This window comes from Sus scrofa, chromosome 1 (assembly GCF_000003025.6).
Source record: "Sus scrofa isolate TJ Tabasco breed Duroc chromosome 1, Sscrofa11.1, whole genome shotgun sequence".
NCBI lineage: Eukaryota > Metazoa > Chordata > Mammalia > Artiodactyla > Suidae > Sus > Sus scrofa.
Genome location: NC_010443.5, coordinates 144,992,961 through 145,017,018, shown reverse-complemented (window position 1 = coordinate 145,017,018; position 24,058 = coordinate 144,992,961). Strand labels below are relative to the sequence as shown.

General features: G+C 39.6%; 1 protein-coding gene across 15 annotated transcripts in view; it reads left to right on the top strand.

The window, feature by feature from the left end:
• TJP1 (tight junction protein 1) overlaps nucleotides 1-24,058 on the top strand; it is a 265,471-nt gene that overhangs the window by 178,839 nt on the left and 62,574 nt on the right. For all 15 annotated transcript variants that reach the window (XM_021098856.1, XM_021098848.1, XM_021098843.1 and 12 more), the window contains 6 exons: nucleotides 9,355-9,479; nucleotides 10,432-10,534; nucleotides 16,844-17,120; nucleotides 20,965-21,068; nucleotides 21,649-21,817; nucleotides 22,136-22,283. In XM_021098856.1, the coding sequence (XP_020954515.1) occupies nucleotides 9,355-9,479; nucleotides 10,432-10,534; nucleotides 16,844-17,120; nucleotides 20,965-21,068; nucleotides 21,649-21,817; nucleotides 22,136-22,283 (926 nt within the window). The remainder of the gene's footprint in view (nucleotides 1-9,354; nucleotides 9,480-10,431; nucleotides 10,535-16,843; nucleotides 17,121-20,964; nucleotides 21,069-21,648; nucleotides 21,818-22,135; nucleotides 22,284-24,058) is intronic.

The window sequence follows — 24,058 nt, the reverse complement described above, 5'->3', positions numbered from 1 at the left end:
TGTGGAGTATTCTGCTGCTCATTGTCTTTTATAGCAATTTTGTAAGGCATTTAATCATAATCCCTTTTTTGCGCATTTTTTTGTATGAAATTAGTTGGGGTTTTTTTTTTTTTTGAGCTTTTAGAAATTGGCTTAGTTTTGTGTGTGTGTTTGCACACACGCATGCTTGCATGCATGCATGCATAAGAAACATAACTACTGCTTTCTGACATTTCCTCCCCTTCTGCCCTTTGTACTCTTTTGTCTGGATCTTCTCTTTCCTTTCCTCTTCCTGCCCCACTTAAGTCTGAACCCAGTGCCCACAGTGTGAGGCCCTGTCTTTAAAAGGCCTGGCAGGTCTGTTTTGAGAATTCCTAGGGGTTATACTGCCCCACTTGGTGCAGGCTTTGCTTTAGGTTCTTTGCATTCATTTACAACAAAGCAAAATCCCTTCCAGTTTCAGCTGCTGTTCTCAGGTTGTCCTACCATTCTTTTTTCTTTTTCTTTTTTCTCTCTTTTGGCCACCCTTTGGCATATGGCACTCCCAGGCCAGGGGATCAGATCTGAGCCACAGTTGTGACCTAAGCCACAGCTGCAACAATACTTGATTCTTTTTTTTTTTTTTTTTTTTTGTCTTTTTCCTATTTCTTGGGCCACTCCCGTGGCATATGGAGGCTCCCAGGCTAGGGGTTGAATCGGAGCTGTAGCCACCGGCCTACGCCAGAGCCACAGCAACGCGGGATCCGAACCATGTCTGAGCCTACACCACAGCTCACGGCAACGCCAGATCGTTAACCCACTGAGCAAGGGCAGGGACCGAACCCGCAACCTCATGGTTCCTAGTCAGATTCCTTAACCACTGCGCCATGACGGGAACTCCAATACTGGATTCTTAACCCACGGATTGAACCCGTGTCCCAGTACTCCCAAGATGCCCACTGATCCCATTGTGCCACAGTGGGAGCCCCTGTCTGCCGTTCTTTGCAGTGAGTACCTGTCAGTCACTTGCAGTTCTTCAGGTCTTCTCAAGTATTGGGATTAGCAACACACAGGTGTAGATGTTACTCATCCTGAAGGCAGAAGTCTTGAGTGGATACAATTGGTTACCTGCTTTTGTTGTAAATGTCCATGGGTTTTTGGCTTGTTGTCTAGTTACCCTGTGCCTTGTTTTTATTTGGAAATTCAGGAAGATTTCAGATCCATGCTACTACAATGGCTGCTAAAGAGTGCTCAAAAAAAGACAACTCTGAGAGTTCCTGCCCTGGTACATTTGGTGAAGAATCTTGACTGCAGTGGCTTAGATTGCTGCATAGTTGCAGGTTCAGTCCTTGCCTCAGCACAGTGTATTAAGGATCTTGGGTTGCTGTACCTATGGCAAGGTCGCAACTGCAGCTCATGTTATGTCCCTGGCTAGGAATTTCCATATGCAGCCATTAAATTAAAAAAAAAAAAAAGAAAAGAAAAGCTCTGTAAAGGGAAATTGAGTTAAAATTAAGTTGAATGATCAGTTAAATACTTGTTTTAGTGTACTGACATTGATGAACTACCTTGTATTAGGCCCTTGCAGGGCTGTACTAGGCCAGAATATGTAGAAGAATATGTAAATCCCTCCCAAATGGGACTTTGATGCCCAGGCTACTTACAGTGCCATTGTTAGGCAGCAGAAGTGTGTATTTGTCTTCTAGGAACATACAAGATGGGCCTCTTCTACCTGTGGAAAGTTAGGATGGTTTTATGAATAAGATAACATTGAACCTGGATATTGAAGGGTAAAGTGAAGCTTGAGAGATGTATGAGGTACCAAAGGAATCCTAGGCAGAGAAGAAATTATAAAAGCTTAAAATTTGATGCTGGATGGTATGTTTAAGCAGAGATCAGTAGTAGCTCAGTATGTTGGGAGCAAAGACTAGGGGTCCCAGTGTCAGGTTCCTCTTCTCTGTGCTATCTCTCCTTTGGGCCTTTTCTATTCTCAAAAAGGATTTGGGGGTGCAGGCTGAGAAGTATGGTAGCGGCGCCTGGATTGAGCTGGTGGGCTTCCTTGCACAAGCATGGAGGCAGGTAGTCTGGCAGGAAATTGTTCTAGCTGGAAGGTGCCACAGCAGCGCTGGGATATACCTAGTGGTCTTGCCCCGCAGGGATGGAGACAGGTGGTCTCTCCAGGAAGGAGCAAACAGCTCAGGATGGGAGCAGTTCTGGGTCAAAGGGAATTTCCCCTTGAACTGAGACCACAGTGTAATAGCTCTGACCTGGGCTCTTTTAAAGAGCTGTTCTGGTCCTGTTCGAGTGAAAAATGCTCCTGCCAGTTGCCTCGGAGGCCACGATGAAGAGTCAGGTAGCAGTGTACAGAAAGTTTTATTTACAGCCCTCAGAGAGAGTGAGCCACCCTGGGTAGGGACTGGCGCTGGGTACAAGGTATTTCCTTATATTCCTGTATCATGGATCTGTTTGGGGATCCCCTGTTGTCTTGCCTCATGCCCACTAATTCCTTGTCCCAACCCCTCTGTGCTTTGCGTGCATAAGGGCTGAGTGTCTTTTTGATCTCTATATGGGGGCGGGGGGCAAGTTTGGAGCCTCTGATTGGTTCCGGGCAGGATGCCTTATTTGCTTAGGAGAAAGGTTATAGGGAGGTGCTCCGAAGAGCATTCCTCTGGTATCTTCATTGTTTGATCACAGGCCTCTTGTTTTTGGTAATTGATAAATGGCCTGTTTTGAATCACCTGAGTCCCTTTCCTGGCCTACCTAACACCGGGAAGCATGTTGGCTTTGTACTTCGGGATATTATTGCATGCTAAGGAATTTGGACCTATGGACAAGGGAATAACAGGATTTGGTTTGTTTTAGAGTAATAATCCTTCAAATATGATGGGGAGGGTAATGCAGTGGAGGTAAGAAATCTTTTGAAAAGGCCAAATAAGAAAGTGGTGAAGGTTTAACCTTTGAAAGGTTCCCCTAAGAGGGAAAGAAAAGTTGAACCCTTTATAGTTTAATGATCACCCTGGTCCTCTGTTCACACAGCTTTTAAGGCTAAGGTTCTCAGCCCTGGCTGCGTGTTAGAATCACTTTGGAGTTTTGTTTTTTAAAATGCGTACCATCTCCCCCCTCTACTTTTTTTTTAATTGGTATGTGGTGGGAGGTTCTGAAAACTGATCTCAAATGATTCTAACTGCAGCCAGGGTTTAAATCACAGACTTTCTGGGTAGTCATTAAATGAACTGTAGCAAACGCTGATACAGCAGGATTACATGCCCTACAGAGTACTGGAGCCACGTAGAAGCAGTGTGGTCCCAATGGGTTTGAGGCCCTGGCTCACTGCAGCCAAAACTATACTTGTTCACAAGCAAATATTGGGAAATACCTAGTTATCTCTGCCTTCCTTGTTGAAATTCAGTTCCAGATGTTTTCAGCATTTCTTTAATATTTTTGTGTTATAGTTTTATTTATTTATTTATTTTGGTCTTTTCTAGGGCCGTACCCACGGCATGTGGAGGTTCCCAGGCTAGGGGTCTAATCGGAGCTGTAGACACTGGCCTGCACCACAGCCACAGCAACGAGGTATCCGAGCCTCTTCTGTGACCTACACCACAGCTCATGGCAATGCCAGATCCTTAACCCACTGATCAAACCCACAACCTCATGGTTCCTAGTCAGATTCGTAAACCACTGAGCCACGACAGGAACTCCATATTTTTATTTTTTAAATAAAAGAATTATTAAACAAGATATAAATGCAATATATAAAAGAATAGAGAATAAAGATTAGACCCAGCCTCTTCCAAGGAGGAAAGATTGCCCTGGAAGTAATGACCCTTGGGCATTTAGGTTTTTCCCAGTATTTGTAATTACAAACAATCTGTGAATGACTGTGTACATTTGTATTTTTCTATTGTTGGAGATGTATATGTAGTCTTTTTTTAGGGCTGCACCCAATGACATTGAAGTTCCCAGGCTAGGGGTCCACTCACAGCTGCATCTGCTGGTCTACACCACAGCCACAGCAACACCAGATCCAAGCTGAGTCTGTGACCTACGCTGCAACTCACAGCAGTGCTGGATCCTTCACCCACTGAGCCAGGCCAGGGATCGAACCTGCAACCTTATGGATACTAGTCAGGTTTGTTACCACTGACCCACAGTGGGACCTCATTTGTAATCTTCAGGGTACACTCCTAGAAATTATCTCACTCTATCGAAAGATAAGTGCTTTCGTAATTTTTAAAGAGTGCTTTTGTAATCCTTTAAAGAGAGGATTGCCAAATTCCTGTCTGTAAAGAGTTGTAGCAGTTTGCATGCCCGTTAGCAGTGGTGCCTATTTTTCTTAAGCCTCCCCAGCGAAATGTGTTGTTATACTTAAATTTATACCATTCTGTGTGCTTTTATTTTTTTTAATTTTAAATTTTTTTTTGTCTTTTGTCTTTTTAGGGCTGCACCCACAGCATTTGGAGGCTCCCAGGCTAGGAGTCTAATCAGAGCTACAACTGCTGACCTACACCACAGCCACAGCAATGCTGGATCCTTAACCCACTGAGCAAGGCCAGGGATCAAACCTGCAACCTCATGGTTCCTAGTCAGATTCGTTAACCACTGAGCCACAACAGGAACTCCGCTGTGTGCTTTTAATTTGCATTTCTCTAATTAGGAGTTTCAGCAGCTCAGCTCATATCTTTTGTAAATTGTCTGTTTTGTTGGGCTTTTTGGTCATTTTTCATGTTTTTCAGCAGTTCTTTTTTTTTTTTTTTTTTTGGTCTTTTTGCCTTTTCTAGGGCCGCTTCCCACGGCATATGGAGGTTCCCAGGCTAGAGGTCGAATCAGAGCTGTAGCTGCCAGCCTACGCCAGAGCCACAGCAACACGGGATCCGAGCCACGTCTGCAACCTGCACCACAGCTCACGGCAATGCCAGATCCTTAACCCACTGAGTGAGGCCAGGGATCGAACCCGCAATCTCATGGTTCCTAGTCGGATACAACACTGAGCCACGACGGGAACTCCAGTGGTTCTTAATATTAGCGTTTTCAAAGTATGGGCTGTGGATCTCAGAAGGACTCTGAAATGTTTTTATGCTTAGGACAGACTATCATAATAGTACAAAAATACTGACTTTTTTGCTGTGTTGATATTTGGCAGTGAGAGTATGGAAGCAATGGTGAGTAGAACTTAGTCTAATAGCGAAGACCAAGGCAGTGACACCAAATGTACTGACATCCTTTCACACTCTCATGATTTATAAGAACAGTTCCAGTTTTGCTCCATTGTAACTCAAAACAGTAAAAATTACTAGTTTTACCACATCTCAGCTTTTGCATAGACATTTAAAAAAATCTGTGTATCAGAGTTCCTGCTGTGTCATTGGGTTAAGGACCCAACATTGTCTCTGTGAGGATGAAGGTCCGAGCCAGGGGTTCAATCCCTGGCCTTGCTCAGTGGGTTAAAGCATCCCGTGTTGCCATGACTGTGGTGTAGGCCACAGCTGCAACTCCTGTTGGACCTGCAGCCTGGAACTTCTGTATGCTATAGGTGTGTCCATAAAAAGGAAAAAAAATCTGTGTATTGAAATGGGGAAATACACATAAGACATTTCTATTTTGTACTGAACTGCTTGTGTGATTGTTTGAATTGGAAGCTCAACCAGCTGTATTCCTGTGTGTACACCATTTTTACTTGAATAGTTATCCACACTGGGATGTTCAACAGACATTTTTCTCAGATGAATACCTGTGGCTTCAAGGAAAACAACTCTGATGATACTTCTTGCTAACATTTCAAAATTAAAATTAAAATTTAGAAAACTCTTCCCCCCTCTTTTTCTTTTTTGGCCACCCCGTGGCATATGGAGTTCCCAGGCCAGGGATCAGATCCAAGCCACAGTTTTGACCTATGCTGCAGCTACAGCATTGTCGGATGGATCCTTTAACCCACTGTGCCAGGCTGGAGATTGAACCTGCATCCTGCTGCTGCAGAGATTCCACTGATCCCCTTGTGCCACAGTGGGAACTCTAAGATTTGCAAAATTTTATCCGCCACCACGAGATGAGCTCAGTACTTTTTAGTACTTAAGGACTTTAATTGCATTGGTAGCGATATTAGTTAAAACATGGTTTTAGAAAAATTATATATTGTGGAGTGTCCGTCATGGCTCAGTGGTTGACGAATCTGACTAGGAACCATGAGGTTGCAGGTTCGATCCCTGGCCTTTCTCAGTGGGTTAAGGATGCAGCATTGCCGTGAGCTGTGGTGTAGGTCGCAGACGCGGCTCTGATCCCAAGTTGCTGTGGCTCTGGTGTAGGCCAGTGGCTACAGCTCTGACTGGATCCCTAGGCTGGGAACCTCCACATGCCGTGGGAGCGGCCCTAGAAAAGGCAAAAAGACCAAAAAAAAAAGAAAAAAAAAATTATATATATTGAAATGTGTCAGCATTTGAAAGATTTGCCTTGATATTTTCCAAGTGGCCTAGACATGCTACTACTATAAAATCACAATGGATGAAACATCCAAAGTGCAAAATAGACCAGTGGACAAGTATTTATATAACTGTACACAAAGTCTATTGATAACATTTCAGGTTGCACACTGCAGTTTGTCCATTTAGAAACTGCCACTTCTCTAGTTTTGATATAAAATCAAATATTAATATCCATAATTATCTTTAAAAATTTCCTAAAATAACTCCTTTTCAGCAGCATGTGTGGGTTAAGTTTTTCATGTGCTTTAACAAAAAAACAACATATTTAAACAGATGGAAGGCATTTTCTTGTATTTTTTTTTTTCCTCATTAGTGAATATTGGATTTTATCAAAAGCCTTTCTAGGGTCTATGGATGTAATGTCTGAATTCTTTTCTTTAGGTTTATTAGTGGGGTCTCTTATACCAATGGCTTTCCTAGTAAACCAGTCTTGAATTACTGAAATATCACTTTATAATGGAATATTTGTGTGGTACTGGCCTTTATAAATGTTAGTAGGTTTTAATATTTTGAGAGGGGCTCTGTCTTTATCATGGGTAGTCATTATCAGATTTAGATATCAATATTACAGTTGCTTCTTGAAAAGAGTTTAGAAGCTTCCTTTCGTTTTAGGGTACTCTGGATGATTTATGGAGCATTGAGGCTATCTGGATGTTAATGTTGAATCCCCTTTGAAATCATCTGTGCCTGGTGCTTTTTGTGGTATAATTCCCTCATAACTGTCTTTGTTTCCTCTCCAGAAATTGGGTCGTGTAAATTCTCTATTTCTAATAGAGTAAATTTCAATAATCTTTATTTCCCTAGGAAATGATCTGTTTCATCTAAGTTTTCAAATTTATTTGAATTTGGAGTTCCCATTGTGGCACAGTGGAGACTGATCCAACTAGTAACCATGAGGTCGCAGATTAGATCCCTGGCCTAGCCCAGTGGTTTAAGGATTCGATGTTGCCATGAGCTGTGCTGTGGGGTAGCTTGCAGACGTGGCTCGGATTCCATGTTGCTGTGATGTAGGCCAGCGGCTACAGCTCAGATTTGACCCCTAGCCTGGGAACCTCCTTATGCTGTGGGTGTGACCCTAAAAAAAAAAAAAAAAAAAAATGTATTTGAGTTCGTTCTCTTATTCTCTTTAACTTTTCTAATTTTGTGCTAATAGTTTTATTTCTAATCATTTCTCATTTTGTTTATTTTTCAAATTTTAGGCCTGCTTCTAGCTTGTTTATTTTTGAGTATAGCTCTATTTTTGAGTTATACTGAGAGTGTAGTTTCGTGTATTGATTTGTTTTTGTATTATTTTGGAGGCTGTTTAGGGAGACACAAATTCAGGAAGTTGCCATTATCTTCTGCAACCCAGATGTTTTCATGTTTGTTTATTTCACATTAATCTTTTTTGGTATTATCTTTATTGCAATATAATTCTCATGCTATAAAATTTACTCTTTAAAGTGTACAATTCAGTGGTTTTTAGTATATTCACAGAGGTGTATGACGAGGGTTACTTTTTAAACATTTCATCACCTTAAAAAGAAATAATGTACTCGTAGGCCATCACTCCTCAATGTCTGCATCCCTTTCTACCCACAAGTCACCAATCTAATTCCTGTCTCTTACAGATTGGTCTTTTCCGAACATTTCATGTAAGATGGTGAATTATGGGACAAGAGGTCTTCTACAGTGGCTTCTTTTCTATAGCATTGTATTTTCAAGGTTCCCCATTTTGTAGCATATATCAGTACTTCACTTCTTTTTATTGCAAATAATAATTTACTTTATGGATAATTTACTTTTATGTATCCATTCATCAGTTGATGGACAATTTAGTTGTTTGCATTTTTTGGCTGTTATAAATGATGCTGCTGCGTCTGTGTATACAGCTCTGTGTGCACACGTTTTTATCGTTTCTCTTGGGTGTATACCCAGGAGTGGAATTACTGGTGTTTGTTTGTTTGTTTATTAAGACAGGTTTTTCTTTCTCTTCTCTTCTTTGGCTAGACTCTGAGGTAGAAGGGGAGGTCATGGCATAATCCCCCTCCGTGGTGGCCATGGTCTTCTTTGTGGATTGGACAGTTGTAGAAGGAAGCTATAACCTTTGTCCTTAGGTGGTTTGGGATAAAGAACATCATTAGGGTAGTACAACAGTATTTGAAAACATAGTGTCTGATTTATTGATTCTGGAGCCCTGGGAAAACGTTGAATGTTTCTTTACTCTGAATAGTTCATTTCCTTTCTTGGAATGTTATGATTTCTTTGAGATTAGGTAATTTTTAAATATCTTGTAAATATTTTGACTTTTTTCTCTATAGGGCTGTCCTTTGTCATTTTGGTAAAGATTTTCAGCTCGTTTAGAAATATATAATAATGATTTTCTTTTAAAATATTAGTCATTTTAAAATGTTTGATATTTGTGTATACTTTGTATTGTTTGCAGTATGTATAGGACATTATGGTTTATTACTTCAGCAGAGATTTTTAGCATATATGAAAGAAATTAATTTTCACAGCTACTGATGCTTTTCTGTGTAAAATGGCACTTGGTATGTTTTGCTAATTAAGCTATCATTCTATAAATTAGTTGCCATTGTGTGTGCTGATCACATTGGGGGACTGCCAATTCACACAGGAACCCTTCTGATAAGCAATAATAATTTCAGGATTTCAATGTTCAGAGTTTCTAAATGTATTTTAGTTCTTAAAGATCATTCATATAATTGGCAGTTTTCAACATTCTGTTATGCCCAGCATTAAATTTATTACAGCATACATTCCCACACCAGGATAAATCATTTTGGTGAGTATCCACACAAATGAGGGAGTATTTGGAACACACTGTAACAAGATTGTAATTTTTATATTTTTATGTATATGACACAGTGGACAGTTTTTTTTTTTTCTTCTCGCTAACAGTGTTTTTTTACTTTAGGCTCCTGGATTTGGATTTGGAATTGCAATATCTGGTGGAAGAGATAATCCTCATTTTCAGAGTGGGGAAACGTCAATAGTGATTTCAGATGTGCTGAAAGGAGGACCTGCAGAAGGGCAGCTGCAGTAAGTTTGTTTCTCCTCTTGGGCACCCACATGACAAGTACTCACCCTCAGCTATTGGAATACCATGCTAGTGATTTCTCTAACTTAGTATACATTTATGCTTATCTCTATCATAAATGGAAAGCTAGTGTCACTTAACTTAAATAGAAGGTCACTGTAAAAAACAAGGATTATAGTAGAAGAAAACTTGTTACTCAGTTTTGGGTAGAATTGAGCCTCCAGGAGTCTTTCACCCAGAGTCTTTTTTGTTCAGTAAAAAGATTAGCAAGATATAAGAGAGGAAAAGATACATTAGCCAAAAAGTGAGCGTATAAGGGAGTTCCTGTTGTGGTGCAGCAGAAACAAATCCAACTAGTATTCATAAGGATGTGGGTTCAATCCCTGGCCTCGCTCAGTGGGTTGAGGATCCCGTGTTGCCACAAACTGTGGTGTAGGTCGCAGATGTGGCTCAGATCCCATGTTGCTGTAGCTATGGCGTAGGCCAGCAGCTGCAATTCCTATTTGACCCCTAGCTTGGGAATTTCCATAAGCCACAGGTACAGCCCTAAAAAGCTTAAAAAAAAAAAAAGAGAATAGAATTAGAAAGATTGAAAGAAAACTAGAAGGCTTTATTTTTAGAGAGGGAGTAGCTTTTCTCAGCCTTATGACTTAGTATTGCTTAATGCCTGTAACTGACTGTACCACCAAAAATCGTTTTGTGTATTGGGGCACCTGTTCAGACCTTTTGGGAAACATTGTGTTAATGACCTGTGGTTAGTTACTTGCTAAACATTTCTTGTGGGGGAATCTGAAAATAAATAATTTGATATTATTATATCATTGATCTGAAGACAAATTATCCCATAATTAGAATGTATTTTTTAAAGTGCCCATATTGGAAATATCTTTACAAGCTTATAACTCTGTGGTTTTCTCTAACATGTTGTTATTTTGATCACTTTTTTTTCATTAGGGAAAATGACCGAGTTGCAATGGTTAATGGAGTTTCAATGGATAATGTTGAACACGCTTTTGCTGTACAGCAATTAAGGAAAAGTGGGAAAAATGCAAAAATTGTAAGTATTTTAAGTATTTTTTTATCTTAACTTTATAAAGGTACCAATTTTACTATTATGTTTCTGGTGTTTGAATTCATTCTTCCCATTTAAGGAAGTAAAAACTGGGACAGAAGTTCTTCAGTTGTTTATAAATAAAAGTATTTCTTTCTTCTAATACTGGTGGTATGTTTTGTCACTGGTCTGTATGTTCTCAAAGTTCAGATACCAGTATTTTTTTTGATTGAAAAAGAAAGGAAGGAGCTTTGATATATTTGAATCTTTAATTCAGCCAAACTGTTTTGAAGCCAAAATTTTTCTTAATGAATTTCCAGTGTTAAAATCAAGCATGATTACCAGACATGTTAAGTATCTTCATGTGGGTTTATAATACTCAACTTCTAGTATAAATGGAGAATCATAGCAGGATTGGATATTTTTCAGTGAGTTAGACACTTGCTGGATGCAAATATTTCATTATTGGAACAGTTAGATGATGTGGCAAGGACCTTCTCCCTAGAGAGCTTGCATCTCAGTGGGATAGATGAGTCCTCACAGTCATAACCATGGTGCACATCATCTGAGATTAAGAGCACTTCAGGTAAAGGTTTCCAGAGAGTGGCACTGTCTTAGGGGAATGATAGGGAAAGCTTTGAGTACTTAGTTGGTTACTTTGTTTTTGTTTAAACACTACTAGGGAGGACTCTAAGACCAAAGTACTAACACAGAAAATAGCTTTTTAATACAGTATGCTGGAGTTTAAAGTGGAAGTGAGTCTAAAATTCAGGGAGGCAGTTAGGAATGCTTTATAGTAAATGCTACCTGAGAAGGGCCTCAGCTGTGGGACACCACGAGTAGAAAGGCAGACTTTTCTAAGTTCATCACAAGACCTTGGCTGTCTGTCATTTCTATATGCTGGCCTCTTGTCCCTTGTTGACCTTTAGCGTCAATGTTGTTTCCTTGCAAAGGCCTTCTCTGATCACTCTTGGTGGTAGTAAGAAGCTGCACTATTGCTATTTGGAGAAAGACACATGAGGAAGAGAGAATATGATAGCTTAGAATGAGCAGTGAGGCAGAAAAATAAAATTAATTTGTAGAGGACAGGTTGGAGGTAAATAGGGAGAGATTATAGTTGTAAGTACCTTGGAGGGTGGTGGTAATTGAAGAAAGGTCGTGGAGGGTGGGTAGGGATAAGAATAAGAGCTCTTTGAAACGGTTTTGTCGTAGAGAGCAAGAGTGGACTTTGGTTCTGAGACCAGAAGGAAAGAAGCCCAAATAAATGAGAGACAGTTTAGGAGTAGAGGGGATGTGAAGTGGTACTGATTACTGTAAGTCAAGCCAAGTGATTGGCATCTTGGAGAATAGCTCCCGATGTCAGCAAATTCCGTAGGGGGGCAACAAGAGGTAGAGGAAAGGATTGCTGAATAAATGAAAGAATTCTTTCAAGTAAAATATATTTATAGAGGACCTAATCAGCAACATGGGGAGATGCAGCCATCTGAATGTGAAGATGATACAGGACTCGGGTTTGTCATGACACATGATTGAGGGGTCAAGAGAAAGTAATATTTTTTTTCTTCTAGCTTTATTGAGATATAATTACTATATAACACTGTGTAAGTTTAAGGTGTACAGAATAATGATTTGACTTCATGAAATAATTACCACAGTAAGTTTAGTGGACATTTATCATCTCATATCATACAGATACAAAAGGAATTACTCTCTTAACAACTTCAATGTATAATCCATAGCAATGTTTATTATATTTATGATATTGTGCCTTACATGCCTAGTACTTACTTATCTTTGCACATTCTGACTCCATTCATCCAATTCCCTCTCACCCTGCTGCCTCTGTAAACACAAATCTGACCTCTTTTCTATGATTTTGTTTCTTTTTACAATATACAACACTCTGTTAGTTCCTGTTACACAACATAGTGATTCTGTATTTCCATGTTTAAAAATCACCATGTTAAATTTCCTTATGATATGTCACCACAAATTTACTACATATTGACTGTGTTCCCCACACTGTGCATTTCATACCTGTGACTCATTTGTTTTGCAGCTCGAAGGTTATACCTCTTAATCTTTCTCACCTATTTCTTTCCTCCCTCTACCTTTCTCCCCTCTGGCAACCACCTGTTTCATCTCTGCATTTATAATTCTGTTTCTGTTTTGTTATTTGTTCATTTGTTTTGTTTTTTAGATTCCACACGTAAGTGAAGTCACACAGTATTTGTCTTTCTCTGACTTATTTTACTTAGCAGAATACTCTCCAAGTCTATCCATATTGTAATCAGCAAGATTTCATCCTTTTTCAAGACTGAGTAATCTCTCCCCCCCCCCACCCTCACCTGTGTGTGTGCTCGCTCACATTAGAGAGGTGATATCTCATTGTGGGTTTTATTCTGCATTTCCCTGATGATGAGCGATACTGAACATCTTTTCATATGTCTGCTTTGGAAAAATGTCTGTGAAGCTCCTCTGCTCAATTTTTAATTGGGTTGTTTATGTATTTGATGTTGAGTTATGTAAGTTCTTTGTATATTTTGGATAATAACCCCTTGTTGATCATATCCTTTGCAAATATCTTCTCCCATTCAGTAAGTGGCCATCTTGTTTTGGTGATTGTTTCCTTCACTGTGTTAAAAACCTTTTTGGTTGGGTGGAGTTCCATTTTTTTATTTTTGCTTTTGTATCCCTTGCCTGAGAAGGCATATCTTTAAAAAAAAATTACTAAAAGTTATGTCAAAGGGCTTACTGCCTATGTTTTTGTTTAGAAGTTTTATGGTTTCAGGTCTTAAATTCAAATCCTTAATCCATTTTGAATTTGTTTTTTTTGTGCATAGTGTGAAAGTAGTCTAGTATGATTTTTTTTTTTGCTGTCTAGTTTTCCCAACACCATTTATTGAAGAAGGTTATTTTTTCATCATTGTGTATTCGTGCCTCCTTTGTCATAGATTAATTGCGTATATAAGTGTGGATTCATTTTCTGGGCTTTTAAATTCTGTTCCATTGATTTATGTGTCTGTTTTTGTGCTAGTACAACGCTGTTTAGATGACTGTAGCCATATTGTATAGTTTTAAATCTGGGTTTATGATGCCTCTAGTTTTGTTCTTCTTTCTCAAGATTGTATTTGGTTTTTATTTTATTTGTTTTTATAGCCACACCTGTGGCACATGAAAGTTCCTGGGCTAGGTGTTGAATCAGAGCCACAGCTGCAGGCCTATGCCCCAGCCATGGCAACACTGAATCTGAGCCACATCTGCAACCTTTGCTGCAGCTTGGAGCAAGGCCAAGATCCTTAGACCACTAAGCAAAGCCAGGGATCGAACCCACACTTCACAGACATTATATTGGGTTCTTTGAGATTTTTTGGTTTTGTTTTTTGTTTTTGCTTTTTAGGGTCTCACTTGTGGCATATGGAAGTTCCCAGGCTTACACCATAGCAATGCTGTATCCGAGCTGTACCTTCTGCTTACACCGCAGCTTGTGGCAACACCAGATCCTTAACCCACTGAGCAAGACAAGGATTGAACCTCCATCCTCGTGGATGCTAGTAGGATTCTTAACCTGCTAAGCCACAATGGGAACTCCTGGCTTTTGGGTGTTTTTGTTGTTGTTGTTGTTGTTGCTTTTTGGAATCTTCTGTGTTTCCAGTAAATTTTAGAATTACTGTGAAAAATGGCTGTTGGTATTTTGGTAGGGATTGCATTGGATCTCTAGATTGCCTTGAATAGTATGTCATTTTAATAGCATTAATTCTTTTAATCCTTGAACTCCGTGTATCTTTCCATCTGTTCATGTCATCTTCAATTTCTGGCATCAGTGTCTTTATATTTTCTATGACCAGGTCTTTTTACCTTCTTAGTTAGATCTATTGTCAGGCATTTATTTTTTGATGGGATTATGAATGGGATTGTTTTCTTAGTTTCTTTTTCTGATAGTTCATTTTTAGTGTATAGAACTGCAGCAGTATCTGTTTTAATTTTGTACCTGAGACTTTGCTGAACTTATTGATGAGGTCCAGTATTTTATTGGTGGCATTTTTAGGATTTTCTCATGCAGTATCATGTCATCCTCAAACAGCAAACATTGTGCTTCTTCCTTTCCAATTTGAATTCCTTTCCTTGGATATTGAACCATCCCTACATCCCTGGGATAAATTCCACTTGGTCATGGTGTATGATCCATTAATATATTGTTGAATTTGGTTTGCTGGTATTTTGTTGAGGAATTTTTATCTGTGTTTATCATGATATTGGCCTGTAATTTTTTTTGTGTGTGATATCTTTGTCTGGTTTTGCTGTCAGGATGATACTGGCCTCATAAAATGCATTCAGAAGCAGTGTTTTGGAAGAGGTTGAGAGGGATACATGTTAACTCTTCCCTAAGTGTTTGGTAGGATTTACCTGTGAACCCATCTGGTCCTGGACTTTTGTTTGTTGGGAGTTCCTTATTTATTTGCCTTTTAGGGCCACGCCCGTAGCATATGAAAGTTCCCAGCTAGGGGTCAAATCGGAGCTGCAGCTGCCAGCCTACTCTACAGCCATAGCAAGGCAGGATGTAAGCTATATCTGCAACCTACACCACAGCTGACAGCACTGCAGGATCCTTAAGCCACTGAGCAAGGCCAGGGATCAAACCCACATCCTCTTGGATACTGGTTGGGTTCATAACCCACTGAGCCACAATGGGAACTCCCTGTTTGGAGTTTTTAAATTACTAATTTAGTTTCATTATTGGTAATTGGTCTGTCTGTATTTTCTGTTTCTTTCTGGTTAGTCTTGGGAAACTGTACATTTCTAGGCATTTGTTCATTTCTTCCAGGTTCGCCATTTTATTGAGTGGGGCTGGATCCCAGGGTATCTGCCTGATGGGTCCAAGGTGTTTCAGAGCTGGTATTGGCCTACTGGTGGGCAGGGACAGGGTCCTGTGTGTCCCAGGGCTAGTGCCAAGGATAAGCAGGCTAGTCTTGTGATCTCTGGCTACAGGGCCCTGGAGGTCCAGGGTTGGTGTCAGCCTACTCGGGTGGACTGGACCCTGGCAGGGCAGGCTACAGGGCTGTGGTGTCCTTCGGCTTGAGAAGATTATTAAAATATTGCAGCATGGCATTTCACTGAACTTGGGAGGAAAGCACTTGAAACCAGGAGGGGCTTGATGGACCAGGGGAATAGGAGGGCATGGGGAAGCCAGAAGTAAGATGGATGTGGAAAAGTTTCAGTAGATTAAGATATCAGAAGTCAGAGATAAGGAAGACCTTGTAGATCTTTGACGAGATTAAGTGTATACTGGTGTGAGAAGGCAAAGTGCAGTCCAGGGGTTAAGAGGCCACTCAGTCAGAAGGCAATGCATATATTCTCTTGAATGTAGAGAAACTGAAGGAAGTAGTGTACAGGGGAAATTGAACCAGTACCAGAGTCAATTGAGGAAAGAAAGCCAGAAGAAGGAATTTTTACCTAGACCAGAAATTATACATTGAAGAGAGAAAGAAACTGAAAGCAGTTTATATTAGTAAAATGTCATGGAGTTGTTGGCTCCAGCACACTAAGTATTAGTGCAGAGGTACAATAAACTTAGCTCTTAGAGTTCCAGAAGGACAGTTGTGGGCCTTGATACTGATGGATTTTGAAATTTTTAAGAAGTCAAGTTGGGCCTGCAAGTTTGCTGTGGTTTGGTAACAACTGCAGCATATTTGATGATGTATTAGAGTACATCACTCCCTCCTTTATTCAAACCACCAATAATTATTAGTTTTCCTTTTAGCTTATAGTAATTACACCTTGAAGATCACCTGAATTAATTAAGAACTTTATTAGGTCCTCTATTCCAAATTTGCTTTTTAACCAGATCTGTTTATCAGGAGAGCAGGAAAGACAACTATTATGGAAATTTATTCCTTAGTAATTTGTTACAATTTTGTATTATATTTCCTTTTTTTGGTCTTTTTGTCTTTTTAGGGCCACACCCGTGCAATATGGAGGTTCCCAGGCCAGGCGTCTAATCAGAGCTGTAGCTGCCAGCCTACACCAGAGGCGCAGCAATGCCAGATCCGAGCTGCATCTGCAACCTACACCACAGCTAACGGCAATGCAGGAGCCTTAACCCACTGAGCAAGGCCAGGGATCAAACCCACAACCTCATCGTTCCTAGTCGGGATTTGTTAACCACCGTGCCACAATGGGAACTCCATAATTTTGTATTATATTTCTTATTCATAATTAATATGGAACAATAAAACATGATTTCCCTTTATTTTAGGAACTGAAGGTACATATATGAAAATTTTCAGCTCGTATTGTGATCTTTCTTATTTTTAGACCATTCGCAGGAAGAAGAAAGTTCAGATACCAGTAAGTCGTCCTGATCCTGACCCGGTGTCTGAGAATGAAGAGGATAGTTATGAGGAAGAAGCACACGACCCAAGAAGTGGCCGTGGGGGTCCTAACCATAGGAGGAGTGAGAAGAGCTGGGCCAGGGAGAGAAGTGCCAGTAGGGATAAGAGTCTGTCTCCAAGATCCGATAGGCGGTCTGTGGCCTCCAGTCAACCCACCAAACCCACCAAAGTCACACTGGTGAAATCCCGGAAAAATGAAGGTATTTTCTAACTAGTTTGTCATTTTCACCTGAAAATTTTAAGACTAATTTTAATGAGAAGTAATTTTGGTATCTCTCTCTTTGCTTTGTTGTCTTTTTTTATCTTCTTTCTTGTGTCCTGTTGCTTTAAGTCAAATCCTCTCATGTGAGACTTCAGGGATCATCTCTTTTCTCTTCTTGAATCGTTTTTTTGGTAGCAAATAGTGCTTCAAATAAATTGTCCAGTAGTTCAATTACTTGTGATTAGAAGAGGCTAGTACAAGAAATGTCAGCTCATTACATTTGAAATTCAGTGTTTTATGTAGCTATTTGGATCAGTAGTAGTATTCCTCTGGGCAGAAACCATCGGATGGTAGGGAGAGTAGGCAGCTTTTCTCAGTGGTGAGATGGAGGGAAAGGAGCTCCTTATAGGATATTGCTCTAAAACAAGAGATTTGTTTAAAAATTTTGAAAGTGAAGCCTAGCTGCCTCCCCTTAGGTAATTGTATTTGATAAAAACGAGTCTGACTGTGGCTTCTTGATGCTGTGGGCATGTCTCTCACATGCACGAAGGCATTGATAGCTGATCATTTTGATGAAAAGGTGTTAGAGGACATCCTATGTGGCTCACAGTGTATCTACTTGGTGTTGCTTCTACAGTGGCTATGGCTTGACCCCTAGCTTGGGAACTTCCCTATGCCACAGATGCAGCCACTTGTTTAAAAAAAAAAAAAAAAAAAAAGGTGTTAGAGAAGGGGAATCATGAAGGCTCACTTGGATCTGCTTTACCACAACCTGACGTGACGTGCTTCCTGGCTATTGACCCCCTCGTGCACAGCAGACCTCTCGGTTGGACTGTCTGTGTTTAGAGCCCTTTCTCCTCCTTTGCCCTCTCTGCTCTGGTATCTCTTCTACCCTTCTCCCAAAACTGGTTACGTACAATCCAGTAGAAAATTTCAGTGTTGGAAATTCCTGCTGTGGCTCAGCAGAAAATGAACCCAACTAGTATCCTTGAGGATGTAGGTTTGATCCTTGGTCTCACTCAATGGTTAAGGATCCAACATTGCCATGAACTATGGTGTAGGTCACAGACTCAGCTCGGATCCTGAGTTGCTGTGGCTGTGGTAAGCCAGCAGCTGCAGCTCTGATTCGACCCCTAGCTTGGGAACATCCATATGCTGCACCTGTGGCCCTAAAAAGAAAAAAAAGGAAAATTTCAGTTTTTATCTTACTTGCATTTCCAGTACCATTTCACATAGTTAACTGCTCCTTGTTTTTTGAAATGTTCTCTCCTGGCTTCTGTAATGCTGTGGGAAGGGGGTACCTGGGGGGTCCCTCCCCCTTTTCTTTACTTGGCAAACTCATTCTCCTCATCCTACCTTTTAATGTTCTGTAGATTCTGTTCTGGAATCCCTTTTCTGCTTCACATGTCACCTTTAGGAAACCTCACCTACTCTTAGTACAGTGAGCTGCTCATGATGACAAAACCTTCTTTAGCTCAAATGTGTATACTCCTGTGTTCCAGCTGACTGCTAGGCATGTTCACTTAGGCGTTCTTCTTGGTCCCTCAGATTCAGCACATTTCAGGTGAAACTTACATCTCCCTCTTAGAATTTTTTCTCATGTGTCTAATAAAGTATCCCATTGAATATACTCCTGTCTGCAGTTTCTCAAACCAGTCATGGGTAACATGGTGTGATCTGTAGTATCTTTTTTCTCCTACTCTCCTATGTCTGATTCACACATTCTGACTTCCCTAACACCATGCTTTCTTGTCCCCCCTTTTCCTTTCGCCATGATTTCCACCCTCATTTAAGCTGCCATCATCCTTTTTTCTCTATCTTTAGTGAGGTGTAGTTGATATTTTATTTAAATACATAAAGTTATATATATTTAAGGTGTATAGTGTGATGGTTTGATATATGTGTTTGCTATGAAATGATCACCACAATCAAGCTACTCAACACATAGTTTTTGTGGGTTTTTTTCTTTCTTTTTTTTCCCTTTTTTTTGGATGTACTGAACATCACATCGTCATCTCTTAAGTGGACTCGTTCGTTAAACCTCATAAACTACTCTCCAGATCCCTCTCCAGGATTCTGCAGATTGCTTCAGTTGGTTAGAGGATCCTCTGGGATTCTTCTTTTACTCTTAACCATACGCTTATGACTCCATCAAACTGCCTGATCTTTATGTCATACCTTCTGGTGCATTTGTTTTTAACCCTTTTGTCTCTACTTCCCCTACGGGCCCCCACACATACCCCACCACCAAAAACAACACACAATTTCATTTTTCTAATTTAGTTTTAGTGTTTCCACTTTAGTATTTCTTAGACTTTCAGCTTTGGTATTTGCTTCTCAGGGAGGCCTTCCTTCCCTGATCCCCACCAGACGCAGAATCTTGCATTGCCCCATATGAACTCTTCATCGCACTTATAATTGTGGTAATGTCTTTTTCCCTACTGACTATGTAAGTTGCCAGAGTATCTCATTTGTTGGTTTTTATCTATAGTGCCTACCACCTAATATTTACCAAGGAAATACTTAGAATAAATGAAAACATTAATACACAAGGAAAATATTTTGGAGTCAACTCTGTATTGGTCATTTATAATTTTTAAATCTTGAATAAGGACAGTCTTTAATCAGTACTTTATTCCTGTGAGATATAATGACCATTTCTAAAAAGAAGCTCAGATCCCTTAAAATGTCTTTTTTTTTTTTTTTTTTTTTTTCTTTTTAGGACCACACCTGAGGCACATGGAGGATCCCAGGCTAGGGGTCTAACGGAACTACAGCTGCCTACATCAGAGCTACAGCAATGCCAGATTTGAGCCGCGTCTGCAACCTACATCTCAGCTCACAGCAGCACTGGATCCTTAATCCACTGAGTGAGGCCAGGGATAAAACCCACAACCTCATGGTTCCTAGTTGGATTGGTCTCCACTGTGCCACGACAGGAAGTCCAGAGTCTTTTAACTCTTACGTAACTTTTAAAATAAGCTTGAGGAGCAGGCCTGCTAGCTACTTCACCCATGTTAGAAACAATTTTGTTTCCCATCTTGGTTTTTGCTTTTGTTTTTTCTCTCTCTCTCACACACACACCCCTGTAAGATTCAGAGCCATTCTCTTTTCTTCTAACATACGGAGGAGCAGTCCTACTCCTCTTGACAATATACTGATAGTTGTGGTCTTTGTTCTAATTTAAAAGAAAAAAAGTCTACCACTTTGCAGGCCCTTGGATAGTTTTCTGGACTCTCCTGGTATAACTTCTTTAACTTTGGCTCCTCCTGCACCCATAGGTAGATTAATGTTGCCATGCTCATAGATACTTTGTTGGTTGTTTAAAGGACTGGCATCTTTAATGCCTCTACATGACTCCTTGGCTCCTTTCAGGCGTGTGTATGTCCCTTAGCGTTGGAGGTGGATAGATCCAAAGCACTTGTGCTCTAGAAACCGGGGGAAACAAAAACTGTGTATGCTTGGTAATACAAGCCGTTGATAAGATCGTCAGTCTTGCCAGTTTTCCTTTTCAAGTTGTATTCATTAAAACTTCTGAGAAGTTAATTTATCAGTATGATACATAGAAAAATGGTCTTCTCTTTGGAGTTTTCTCTCCCTCAGTGCAGTGACAGCATGATGTGTCTGTCTGTTTTCTCTTTGAACAATACACATTCCTTTTGCTTTCCCTTGATAGACTCTGATGGTTAGAGGAGATGTCTTCTTTACAGGAGGCCAAGAATAATTTCTTATTATTGATTGTATTTAAAAACTCTATGCAGTGATTATTAGTTTCATACTTTTAAACTCTATTTAAGTGTCTTGGGATTTTACACTAAAGACATTTAAATATATTATTTCAGAATATGGTCTTCGATTGGCCAGCCATATATTTGTAAAGGAAATTTCACAAGATAGTTTGGCAGCAAGAGATGGCAATATTCAAGAAGGCGATGTTGTATTGAAGGTATAGTCATATTCTTAATTTTGATGAACTGCAATAGAAAGCACATTCTACTGTGACCACGTAGCTTCCGTACATGCTTGAAGCAATTTTGCCAAAAGTGTTAGAAATCAGTATTTGGGGGACTAGATAGTTTGCCACAGGCTGTTACAACATGTCAATTCTGATGCTTTTCTTTAAATATAGAGTCATCCTAAGAGAATTATTCACTCTAAATGTATATTATTCACTAATAGGAGTTCCTTTGTAGATAAATTTGTCCATTTTTCCATAGTAAGTGGTTTTGATAACTCCTCCAAGATAGCTATTGAAACGTTTTGTTAGTTTGCTCAGAAGTAATAGAAAGTAATGGGGAGGAGTTGGAGGTTGCTAATTTGGGCTTTCTGGCAGAGCAACAGTATAGTACAGATTTTATTATTTCAGAGTGGAGGAATATTTTGATAATTTAGGAAAGCGTAAAGAGAATATTTTGGTTATTAGATCAAGCCAGTGAGTAGTTGAGATATTCCTGTTCATATCAGACTAAGTTAACATTTGCATTTTTGTCATTTACCTTCAACCTGTAGTTTCTTTTCTGTTGCAGATAAATGGTACCGTGACAGAAAATATGTCATTGACGGATGCAAAAACATTGATAGAAAGGTCTAAAGGCAAGTTAAAAATGGTAGTTCAGAGAGATGAACGGGCTACACTGTTGAACGTCCCTGATCTTTCTGACAGTATCCACTCTGCTAATGCTTCTGAGAGAGATGGTGAGTAGGGTTCTGTTTGCAGATTGCTTTTAAGTGACCTGTTTCTTTAAGTGGGAAGATTTGACATGTTAGAATGAGATGATGCTTTTCTACAAGCCAGATACCTTCAAAATTTAAGAATTAAAAAACTTTTTTTTTTTTTTTTTTCTGCTGACAGCTCACTAGTATTGGTTAGTGGCTGTTTTAAGTTAATGCATAATATGTCGACCATTTTACATGAAATTATACTTAGTAGCTTATTTCTATGGTCATTTGAGTACCTTATGTTTTACTATAATCATTGCATGGGAAAATAAACAGCACACTTTTGTTTAACAGACATTTCAGAAATTCAGTCACTGGCATCAGATCATTCTGGGCGATCACACGACAGGCCTCCCCGTCACAGCCGGTCACGGTCTCCTGATCAGCGGTCAGAGCCTTCTGACCATTCTAGACACTCTCCACAGCAGCCCAGCAATGGCAGGTAATCACACTCTCTTGTTTAAAATAAAACAGTTGGGTGTGCTTGGTACATGTTTCCAGTATTGCTTAGAAATAAAATTAGAAGATATATTTTCTTTTGATTACTTAAATTAGATTTGTGTTTCTTTATCAGTTTAGGTATTTTTTATCTTAACAGAGTTCAGTCAATCTTGAACATAAAAGGCTAAATAGTAATTATTTTAGGCATGTGAGCCAAGTCTTGTCACTACTCAGCTCTGTCTTTGTAGCACAAAAACAACTGTACATAGTGAGTGGGTAAATGAAAGGGCATAGCTCTTATCCAGTAAAACTTTATTTAAAAAAACAGTTGACCTTCAGCTGCAGTTTGTGGACCCACTGCCTTAGAAGATACTAACAGCCTTTAGGAATCTACTCCTTGGATAGGTTAACTGTATGTAGTAGAAGTCCTTTAGTGGAGAGATTAACCCGGACTTTGTTTTCCTCGTTAAAATACACTGTCTGATGCCAAAGGGTCTGGTGTGCTAGTAGTAGGTGACTTAACCTGAGTGTACAATCTCTGGGATCACATATACATTTGAGAATCTGATGAATATTATGACCCTTCTCTCCAGAAAAATGCACACGTACATGAACATGTGGCATTTTACATAAAATTTCTGGACATTCCCAGGGCCCTAAAGGCCACCAGTGGGCCTAGGGTTTAACAGCAATCTGTATGGAGATCTTTTGTGGGCACTGAACAGTTTAAGATTAAAGATGGTGATTTGGGACTTACCCGCACATGGCTATTAGCTGAAGCCATAGAAGTCACTGGAGTTGCTGAGAAATGGAATATGGATAGAATGCCCAGAAGTGCCCAGGAATGTTTCCTGAGGAAGGTGAGGAGGCAAGGGAGAAGTAAAAGGAAAAGCAAGAAGATCTCCCTGGGAGAGAGCTCTTTAAAGATTGTCAGAAATCACACTGATATAGCTGTTGTACACAGTTGATTTTAGATTGTGAAGCTGATTCTTAAAGAATTTCAGATTTTAGATTTATAAATTATATTAACCTTTACCTTTGTAATTAAGGTTATAAGGAATAGTATAATATATCACATGCAGCACTGACTTAAAACTGATTATTTTTAACTGCTGCAGGTTAATAAATTACTTCTAAAAACCTCCCCAACACAGCATAGACCTTATCTGTAAAAGGACAGCCATCACAGCACATACGCAGTGATAGAACTAACACCCTTAACGAATCATGGGGAGCAGCTGTAATTTTAACACATTTCTCTTGCCTGGAAAACATGCTGGCATCAAGCAATTTGGACATGATTTTCCTTTAAAGAAAAGAAATACTCATCAAAATTTTGGCCTATGTTTTTATTGTCACCAAATTCTAAATCTTAGAAAGTTCTTTTTAATACCTGCTTTTTTTCCCATTTAAATTTCCTAAACACTGGCATCAGAAACTTTTACCTCAAAGTCGAGGGGTTTTTTTTGAAGTTTTAATTATCTTCACATTATATTGGGATGTTTTACTTCTCTTGGGAACCTCAAGAGTTCTATATGGGTTACACCGGTTATATGAGATCTTTAAAAATATGAGTAGAAACCTGGAGCCTCTTCCCAATTCATCTGAGACAGAGGCAAGAAAAACTTTTTTTTTAAGTTCTTGATATCATTCTCTTCTGTACATTACCAGATTTGGAAACTTCTGGTTAGAATATGTAGCATATACAAGGAAAAGATAATATTTCAACAGCAGAAGACCGAAAGCCTTCAGATTCTTTTCTGAATGTGCTGAGAA